This window comes from Oryctolagus cuniculus, chromosome 4 (genome assembly GCF_964237555.1).
Source record: "Oryctolagus cuniculus chromosome 4, mOryCun1.1, whole genome shotgun sequence".
Lineage (NCBI taxonomy): Eukaryota > Metazoa > Chordata > Mammalia > Lagomorpha > Leporidae > Oryctolagus > Oryctolagus cuniculus.
Window position 1 is genome coordinate 77,087,031 of NC_091435.1, and position 10,797 is coordinate 77,097,827.

The 10,797-nt window shown below is 44.9% G+C and overlaps 1 protein-coding gene across 2 annotated transcripts in view; it reads right to left on the bottom strand.

Moving 5' to 3' along the window:
• HGD (homogentisate 1,2-dioxygenase) overlaps nucleotides 1–4,125 on the bottom strand; it is a 51,761-nt gene extending 47,636 nt beyond the window's left edge. Inside the window, exon 1 of one of the 2 annotated variants that reach the window (XR_001794703.3) lies at nucleotides 3,924–4,125. Coding sequence is in view for 1 of the 2 variants with exons in the window: in XM_002716820.5 (XP_002716866.1) it covers nucleotides 3,924–3,938 (15 nt within the window). In the remaining variant the exon portion in view is untranslated. The remainder of the gene's footprint in view (nucleotides 1–3,923) is intronic. The other variant, XM_002716820.5, reaches the window with a different exon arrangement.
• Between the last annotated feature and the right edge of the window lie 6,672 nt (nucleotides 4,126–10,797).

The following is a 10,797-nucleotide window of genomic DNA, read 5'->3' on the forward strand; positions in this document are numbered from 1 at the left end:
TCAGATTTTTAAAAAATTATTTCAGAGGCAACGAATGGGGGAGGAGGGAGAGGAGAGAGAGAGAGAGAGAGAGAGAGAGGAGAGAGAGCACTCCTATTCGCCAGTTCATGCCTGAATTGCCCACAATGGTTGGGACAGGGCTAGGCAGAAGCTCAGAGCTGGGAACTCCATCTATCTCTCCTACACAGGTGGTGGGGTGTTGCTCCCCCTCTTCATGGAGGAGCAACACAGGACCCTGCGCTGTTCTTTTGTCTGCTCGGCCCTTCCCGGGTCTGCTGCTGGTTCTTCCCGGGTTGGCTACCGACCCTTCCACCTCCGTGGAAGGGCGGTTCCCCCTGCCACTTTCCCCACTTCCGCGGGGGAGCGGCACACCGCCGGCCAGCTCTCTCGGGGGCTGCACAGGTATTCCTTCAGATAGATGTTCCTGGTGCATGTTGTCTCTCTCCTCCTTTATAGTCCTCTTCCACCAGTCCCAACTCTGCTACCCACACGCCGAGTACGCTGCTCTCCTCCAATCAAGAGCAAGATCAGCTCCTGCAGCTCAGTCAATCAAATTGGCGAGAGGCAGCTGCATAGAAGTTGTTACTCCCTGGCCAGAGAGTGCAGTAGAGGATGGCTCAAGTGCTTGGGCCCTGCACCCCGTGGGAGACCAGGATAAGTACCTGGCTCCTGCCATTGGATCAGCGCAGCGCGCCGGCTGCGGTGGCCATTGGAGGGTGAACCAAAGGCAAAGGAAGACCTCTTTCTCTCTCTCTCTCTCTCACTGTCCACTCTGCCTGTAAAAAAAGAAAAAAAAAAAAAAAAAAAACAACAACAACAAAAAAACACAACAACAAAAACAAGAAGTTGTTACTCCCTTCTCAGCGCCATATTGTGGGAGAGCAGATGCATAGAATAAGTCTTAATTCCAGTAACAGTCTAGTCCGAGTTGCTCTCCACAGTGGGGAGACAATTGCTTGAGCCATTACTACTATCTTTCAGGGCCTGCACTGGCAGGAAGCTAGAGTCAGGAACCAGAACCAGGAATTGAACTTGGGTGCTCTGATTGGTGTGATGTGGGTAGCCTAACTACTGGGCTAAATGCCTACTCCTTGATTTCAGATTTCCTTTTTTTTTTTTTTTCTTCTTCTTCTTTTTTTGACAGGCAGAGTGGACAGTGTGAGAGAGAGACAGAGAGAAAGGTCTTCATTTTCCGTTGGTTCACCCTCCAATGGCTGCCACGGCCGGTGCGCTGCAGCTGGCGCACCGCGTTGATCTGAAGCCAGGAGCCAGGTGCTTCTCCTGGTCTCCCATGGGGTGCAGGGCCCAAGCACTTGGGCCATCCTCCATTGCATCCCCGGGCCACAGCAGAGAGCTGGCTTGGAAGAGGGGCAACCGGGACAGAATCTGGCGCCCCGACTGGGACTAGAACCCGGTGTGCCGGAGCCGCAGGCAGAGGATTAGCCTATTGAGCTGCGGCGCCGGCTTGATTTCAGATTTCTGAGCTCTAGAAACAATAGAGAATAAATCTGCTTTGTTTTAAGCCACTAAATATGTGGCAATTTGTTACAGTACCAACATGAAACTAATTATGTAAAACAGTGGTCCTATTTCTGCTTAATGGAATCATTCCAGAAGCTAGTTAAATATAGACTCAAAGTCAAGTAGTTGGTGGTGGGGCCAGCTCTTAGGGCTGGTGCTGTGGCACAGTGGGTGAAAGCCCTGGCCTGCTGTGCCAGCATCCCATATGGGCACCGGTTTGAGTCCTGGCTGTTCCACCTGCGATCCAGCTCTCTGGCCTGGGAAAGCAGTGGAAGATGGCCCAAGTGCTTGGGCCCCTGCACCCACATGGAAGATCCGGAAGAGCTCCTGACTTCAGCCTGGCCCATCCCTGGCTGTTGTGGCCATCTGGGGAGTAAACCAGCAGATGAAGACCTCTCTCTCTCTCTCTCTCTCTCTCTCTCTCTCTCTCTCTCTTTCTCCCTCTCTCTGAAAGTCTTTCAAATAAATAAAATAAATCTTTTAAAAAAAAACAGCTCTTCATTTTAGAAAAGAGGAAACCAAGCGGAGGAGAATCAAAACAACTTACCCAAGAATATAGGGTGGTTTATTTAAAATTTAATTGTGTTATTTTATCTTTCAAATCTTCTTCCCATGGTTATACTTTTATGTAAATATGATTTGAGGCTTGAGGCTTTGTGTTGACATATCCAATAAAATGTAGAAATAAAAAGTGAGAAACTTTAAAAAAATTATGTAATGCTTATTGACTAGATTGAGTATGATGCACTGTGATTTTCTGCGTTTAGATTTGTGACCTCTAGAACTAACCTTTCCTTGCAGAGATTAAACAGCAGCCTGGGAAGACTGTCTTTGAAACTGAGAACAAAGACCAGCATACAATTTACACACTGGTGAGCTGATGCTCTGCATAATAATTTGCTCAAAAATTACAGCAGGATAAGGATTTTAGATATAATTTATTTATAAGCAGTTGGAATGTTTCCAATTCCTGCTGAACTTCCTCATAGGATTTTCATTAGCAAACAAGTTCCTGTGTACTCTCCCTCTGCCTCGACTTCAGCTACCGTTCTGGACATGATGACCCTGTGTCTCCTCCCCTGCCACCCTTCCCTACCTGGGGACACAGCCAGATACATCCAGCCATGTCCTGGGGATGGGATCTCTGGCTGGGATGTCCTGCTAGCAACTCAAATTTGCCTGAAACATTCTGGGTCCCAGAACACACAGGACCTTCTGCTTTGTACGTGCTGTTTCTTCTCGTGCCAGCCTTCTTCATTTAACCAATTCGCGGCTTAAGACTCAGCTGAAGAGCAGCCTCCTTGAAAGCTGCTCTGGTGTCTATGTAGCTCAGACTCCGTTCCTGTCCTACATCCATCTATGGCATCTGGGCTGAGCACAGAGTATTTTCTCAATGAAAGAATGAGAGATAATTCTCAGGCCTAAAGACACAGAAACAAACTCTTTTACTCCAGTATTGAGTGTTTACAGGATTCCTATCAATCAAGGAGATGTTTTAGTCTTCAAACTTGACACCAGTTGAAGGGCATCTGGGAAAAAGCCTGGAGGTCTGGCCCACCTGGCTTGAACCAAGGTTCGGGGCCGTTCTGTTGTTTTGCATGCATATGTGAGGTGCTGATGCAAATGAGAGTTTGGTATTAGGCATGGTGTAGAGACACATTAGGCATGGTGGAGACACACTCCTTTTGCGTGGCCTTAAGGAACCAGCCTAGTAGGAGCCACTAAAGGCTCCTTTTTGAACTTCTGATTCAGACAACCCCTTTCAGCAGTGACATTGGGCAAATCATTTAGTTTCTTTGAGCTTTCCTTTTTATTGTTTGTTAAGTAGAATTGAGAGTGTCTATAACTCAGATATATTTTTAATGTGAATTCACTGTTAAAATGCCAGCACCAAATAGCACATATATCACCCACACATACTTTTCAATTGCACATTAAATAAAAAGGAGATATTTTCTAGTGGAAGTTCTACTGGCTAAGGACTGATTCTGTACCTCAAATTAACTGAAGAGATTAACCATCTCTAATTGGTGGGCTGGGATCAGTCCAGGAGGCTGCAGCAACAGGATGATGTCGGGAGTAGGGGATGGGAAACAGACATACTGAGAAACGGGTGTGTCCACGGTGGAGAGGAGCCCTTTGGATAGCTACACATTCCCAAGATAATATTTGAATCCAAAAAAGCCAAATGATGATCTATAGGAGTGTCATCACTTTCCTTTATCACTTCTCCCTTGTCCGCCAACTTGAGTCATGCTCATAGACAACAGAAACCTCGAAACATACAGGTTTGGACCATGGTCCTTCTATGTCCTTCCCAAATCTGACACTCTGGAGTTCTCGGAAGCTTCCACAAATTCGGCTGAAAAACCCCCCAGAGAACCTGCCAGATAGTTTCTTACCTTCAGTTCCGCCATTTTCCTTCTGTCGAGGGTGTGAGAACTCAAGGAAACCCAGGCCCAGAGAGGCTGTGGAACTGAAACGCTGTTTCTCCAACAAACCACCCCACCGCTTCAGTGTGCCTCACTGGTGAGCAGGTCACATTGGTGGCCAGAATTGCCTCACTGAGGTACTAGGGAGAAAGTCCAGCAAGCTTATCTCCAAACATCTTACACAACTCCTTCTGGCTTTTCATTAAGCACAGGCTGTTTCTAGAAGTTAGCAGAAGGCTGGTCCATCTTAAGCTAAGGTAAAGACCAGTCAATTACTTGTTCCAGTTAAAAGGAGGAGGCTTCTCACAAGGGCAGAGAATTTACAGCAATCTGGAAAGGAACGGTGCTGCTTGGTGCCTGCGGGGCGGTCCAGAAGATTCTCTGCTCAGTTCTGACTCAGGCAAGGAAGGAACAGGGCAGAGTCTCACTCCCACTGGTGAGCAGTGAAGAAATGAAGTCCAGCCCAGGTATTTACCCAGAGCTGCCTGGAGTAGGGACCAGGCTCAGACAGCCTTGTGTAGGCATCCCGCACATGCCTGAACTGGGGAACCCTTCAGAGCTTGAAGCAGATCACTTAAAGTAGAAGGAGGTGTTTCCTGGGGCTCTTCTTAATGTCTTAGGATATGTTTGGCGTTCCTCAGTGCCTGAGCGCAAGGAATCGCTTTGCAGCTGCCTTCTCCAGGACTCCCTTGTCCTTCATCTTGACTGCTCTCCCCAGGCTGCAAAGTAGCGCCTTTGTGGCGAGCGGTACTCAGGAAGGAGGAAAGCATATATTGAATGCCTACTTGTGCCAGACTTTTCCACAGACATTACCTCATTGAATTCCACAAAAACAATCTTAGAAAACTAGGCTTCGCTGTTACAAACTTGGATGAAACACATCAGGAAAGAAATTTAAATGAATAAAGCACACTAAGTACATTTTCAAGATTAGATAAAACTCCAATATTTAAATGTTGGCAACCAGGATAAAGAAGAAAGGAGGGAGGGTATGAAGGAATGGAAGGAGGAACAAACTGTGGTAAAGTGCAAAAAAAAAAAAAAAAAAAAGCCTAAATTCCCTTGTCCTTATATGTCTTTTTTTTTCTGAGCCCCTGAAAAGTCCCATTCAGGGTATTTATTACTAATTAATTAATTAGGTAGAGTTACAGACAGATAGAGGGAGAAATAGAGAGAAAGATCTTCCATCTGCTGGTTCACTCCCCAGATGGCTGCAATGGCCAGAGCTGAGCCGATCTGAAGCCAGGAGCCAGGAGCTTCTTCCTGGTCTCCCACATGGGTGCAGGGGCCCAAGGCCTTGGACTATTTTTTGCTGCTTTCCCAGGCGCATTAGTAGGGAGCTGGATTGGAAGTGGAGCAGCTGGGACTTGAATCCCATATGGGATGCCAGCAGTGCAGGCAGTGGCTTTCCCCGCTACGCCATAGCGCCGGTCCCTAACGTGTCCCTTTTTCAATGTGACTTGCCTGCTCCTCTCAAGAGATGGAGTATTTTTCTTACCATTTTGAATCTTACTTTACCCAACAGCAAACATGACGCTAAGAGACATGCCACTGAGGCTTGGAAAGTACTTCTGCCACAGAACTTGTCTGCCACTTGCAGCTTGAAATCACCAGGCAAATGAACTCTTTTAGTGTCCACAGGTGCAGGCGACAGCCCCACAAGCCCCACACTAACCAATCTAGCCAATGCCTACAGACACATTTGTGGTCCCAGGTGAAACTAGCAGAAGAACCACCAGCTAAACCAAGCCCAAAGTGCTGACCCACAGAATCATGAGCAAACAGAATGTGGGTTTTGTTTGAAATTTTTTTTCCTTCAGCAAATTATTTTATTTATTTGAAAGTTAGAAAGAGAGAGATCCCAAATACCCCAATGGCCAGGACTGGACCGACTAAAACCAGGAGACAGGAATTCCATCAGGGTCTTCCACATGGGTGGTAGGGGCCCAAGTACTTGGGCCATCTTCCACTGCTTTCCCAAGTGCATTACTAGGGAGCTGGATTGGCAGCAGAGCAGCAGGGACTTGAACCAATGCTCTGTTTCAGGATGCTGCCATCACAAGCAGCAGCTTAACCCACTCTACAACACCGACCCTAAAATGGTGTTTTATACTACTAAGTTTTTGTTTTTATTTTAACGCATAGGAGAGTGAGGGCTCTATCTAAGAGAGAAAAGGAATTCTAGAAGTTTGAACCCATACTGAGCAGAGAGTAGGACTGGAGCCAGCCATGTGGAGGAGCATACAGGTCGGAAAGCACGGAGCGGGTAGCCCAAAGGCCAAGTGCACCGAAGGCGCAGGGCAACAAGAGGGCCAAGGGCAGCAAGGGAAATGAGGGCAGGAAAAAAAAAAAAAGCTATGCTACTAAGTTTTAAGGTGGCTTGTTAAGCAGTGATAACTGATACAATCATGCAATCAAAACATGTTTGCAGTTTTTAAATGCCTATCAGCTGCCAGTTTGAGACCCTCTGCTTTAGGTAAATGGGTCAACCTCCAGGGGTCCCCAAGCCCCAGCACACTGCAGGAACAGCAGGATGATTTGCCTGTGTGGATGAAGTGCTCACACAGTTAGACCAAAGGGGCCATGGGGATATAAACAAGTGGCAGGTAGAGAGCAAATCCTGTGGATTGATGCCTTCAGACTGGGCAGCTTACAGGACATCTCAGCATATGTCAGCACAGATAGATGACACTGGGGTGTTACATAAGCATCTCTGAAAGATATAGGCTAAACTGGGGGTACAGACTCCAGCTTTCTTGAGGATAAGTTTTCAGTTTCTGCAGTGTGTAGACTCAAAATAGAAAATGATCTCAAGGAAAATATCTCCTGCATATCTGAGTTTATGAGTATGCTGGGTCTTGAATCTCTATGGATCTTGGTAACTTCCAAGTGTGGTTAGGACAAAAATAAATGGGTGGGAACCAAATGGGTGGGACAAAGGAAAAACTGTAATTCCTTGATTTTTCCATAAAAAATTCTGTTTGTTCTGTGCTTTCTACTGAATTACTTTTGAAGGCAGATTTAAGAGGTGTTTTCAGCTCTTTCCTGAGGTGTGAGAGACTTCTGAAGCAGTAAGAAAGCTCAACAGACCCTTGACTGGATGGCTATTACTTTGAGGGTCTTGAAAATATTTAAAATCGCATACGCTCTCACCAAACTTTAGGGATTCCTCCTAGGTAGATTAATTCTTTTTTTCTGCCTTTTTTTTTTTTTTTCATTAACAATGATTCAACAAAACAAGAATTTTATTTGTTAACAGCTATGTGCCTGGCACTGAGCCATACACACATAGGGGGTAGGAGAATAAAAGGCACAGATTGTTCTGATTGTATGTCTCATGGTTTTCCATTTTAATTAAAACAATCTCACATTCATTCAGTTACTTAATCATTTTGGAGGACTATTAAAACAGATGAAAACGCAGAGATAGGGAAGAGACTCGGTGTTATGGGAGGGAAAGGAAGGCACCTAGCCCAGACTAGTAGGCCCAGAGGTGATGTCTGAGCCAAGTTACACAGAACAAAGGTTGCAGGGAAAGGGCACTGAACAGAGGGAACAGTGTGTGCAGAGTCAGAAAAGTGGCACGCAGTGTACTCAAAGCCCTGTGGTTAAGGGGGGCTGGTGTTTGGTGACGTGCAGCAGGTTAAGCCAGCTTCTGCAACACCTGTGTCCCTTATCCAAGAGCTGTGGTTAGGGCCTTGCGACTGAAATAGCAGAGTGGAGGGGTCCGACCAGGGAAGGCTTCTGGAAGGGGAGGATTTTGGCAGACGTTGAAGCAGGAGAACTAGGAGGGTTGACGGGGTGATTAGCATTTAAAAAGACACTGGAGCAGAGCCAAGATATTAAAGCAGTGATCAGTGACAGCAAGGTTGCTAAAACCCAGCTAGAGGAGGATGAATTCGGAGAACCCATATGGGGCATGTGTGAGGCAGAGACCATGAAAAGCAGCAGGAGTCTGTCTCTCCCAGATCCAGCACAAGAGAGGAGGTTTACTCTCTGCAGAGACTCCCCAAGACAAGTCTGCACTCACAGACACCAGGAAGCAGGGGGTACAGCCAAAAACAAGTGTAATACGTGGTGGGAAACCCTCCAGCCTCCTTCTCCCACTGCACCCCCAGAGTGATATCTGCAAGTGTTTTGCCATCCCAAGAGGCTGGAGGATTCTTCTCTGGGACAGTGATCTGCAAGCCCTATACATTTAGATAAATAATGTTTAAGAATAAAAGACTAATCTTTCTGGAAATGCTTCTTTTCATGAGATGGATGTCTCCCCTTCTCCTTTAATTCATATATCCACGAATGAATAATTCTTATTTCTAAAATAAGACAGGATGTAGTACTCCTTTTTGGTTTTATAGACGTAAGGGTGAGAAAATTTGTTCACATAAATAGATATGAGTGGAAAGAATTTTGTTATAATATCACCCCTTCTGAATTAAATATATTTAAAAAAATCATACAGTGATCTCTCATTAAACATTATTTTAAATGATCCATCAGTCACTAACTCAATTAGGTTCTTCTGTAATTGTGTTGAAAGCAAATAATTAGAATCCTCAATGGGAAAAGCTTCATTATCCAGCTATTGGAATAATCCACTTTACTGAAGCATTACACTTTCACTTAGAGGCGCTTTCCCTAACTTACTTACTCAGGATGGCTGGAGAAATAAAAAAGTTAATTTGATGTACTTTTGCCAATATATTTTTGATGAAAATTTTTTCATTTTAATATTTTGATAAGACCAAACAGAAACCTTGCCATGAATCAAAGTGCTACAGCTCAAGATTTTTTTCTAAGAGATCATTTAGTTGAAGACACAATGACAGATGGAGAAATGGAATGAGATCTTCCATCTGCTGGTTTATTTCCCAAATGGCTGCAATGGCCAGGGCTGAAGCCAAAAGCCCTGAACTCTACCCAGCTCTCCCATGCGAGTGGCAGGGGCTCAAGATTTTGAGCTATCACCTATTGCTTACCCAAGTGCATTAGCAGGGAGCTGGATTGGAAGTGGAGCAGCCAGGACTTGAAGCAGCACCCTGATATGGAATGCCAGCATCACAAGTGGTTGTTTAACAAGCTGGGCCACAGTGCCAGCCTCAGTTAGGCTATTTCTTACCAAAATTCTGTGTTTTGCCTTCAGGAACTTTGTACTTTTCCCCTTTAAATAATTGTGGAAAATGGAACAGGCAAAGTCCTTAAATAAAGCAAGTATTTAGAATTGCAGTCTTATTGATATCCTGGAGACATTTACACCCTGGGGTGATACACCATAGTACTAATTATTGTACGAGTGAGATGTTCCTTTTCCTTAATGGGAAAAGGTGATTGTGAAAGTTGAGTTGGAAAATAAGAACTAGCATTGAGCTACAGTCACAGATTTTAACAGACACACATATATGGACATTGATGATCTGGAAAGTGGATCTCTTAAAACTGTGCTTATATACCCCTTGGAGAGGATACTTTGACCCATTCCAGTCTGAAGACCATTGACCCACACTAAGAAGGTGGAAAACATGATGTCCAGGAAGCTGGGGAGTGTTACGGGCAACGTGAGGCAGAATGTGTCTATAGAACAATCTCTCTAGAATGGAGTTGGAGGGGACAGGACTCCAGGGCAGATATCTCCAAACAAAAGATGGCACTGAGCAAGATTCTGCATCTTGGTTGGAGTTTAGGGGTTACATTTTCCACCACTACTTATTGATGACATTGGTAAACCTTAGTGGTTAGCCAGCTGAGAAAACATGGTACAAGAGTAGGGTGTTGTATAAGACAGGAAGGTACTGATTACCAATAGATAAACCTGGATGAGAAAGACTTAACTGAAGAAAAGAAAATAGCAATAACAGAAATGATAGCAGTACATCAAAGATAAACACTTCTTGTTTTGTCAACAGGTAGTACGACAATCATTTCACGTTCAGCTTAGCATGTGTAGCTTTGAGAAGGAGAAACACGTCAGTTCATTGAGGTGTGATCATGTACAGGCAGTCAAAGATGAACTTGGATGAACTCTGCTATACTGGTGCTCATAAAGAGTTCACAATCTATTCTCTATTTCTGGATGAATTTATTAATAGTCTTTTTAAAAAAATTTTAAAAAGATTTTATTTATTTATTTGACAGGTAGAGTTACAGTGAGAGAGAGAGAGAGAGAGAGAGAAAGGTCTTCCTTCCATTGGTTCACTCCCCAAATGGCCGCAATGGCCACAGCTGTGCTGATCCGCAGCCAGGAGCCAGGTGCTTCTTCCTGTTCTCCCATGTGGGTGCAGGGGCCCAAGCACTTGGGCCATCTTTTATTGCTTTCCCATGCCACAACAGAGAGCTGGACTGGAAGAGGAAGAACCAGGACTAGAACAGGCACCCACATGGGATGCCGGTGCCACAGGTGGAGGATTAACCTACTATGCCACTGTGCCGGCCCCAGTATTCTTTCTAAAAGGCTAGATCTGGACTACCTGCTTTGGAATCACCTGGTTTATATGTTAAAAACAAGTATTGGACGTTAGAATTGAGGAGTGGGCTGGGGAAGGAGCAGATATGAAATCCTGGAATTTGCATTTTAAACAAGCACTTGAAGGAGTTTTTATACACTTTTGAGTCTGAAAGTCATTGATTTAAATCCTTAAATGGAGATGCAGATTAGCTATAACTGAAAGTCTGATCCTAGCACTACTCTATGGGGCAGTCCTGGTACTCTGGCTCTAGATATTTCAGAGGCAAACATAATCATGTGGAATACTGGAGGCACAGGGCTACATTTCCTGGAACACTTCCTCCCCGACCTTGGTGATTTAGCTCAGTGTTTTGACTATGGAGAAATGAATTTTTAACTTTC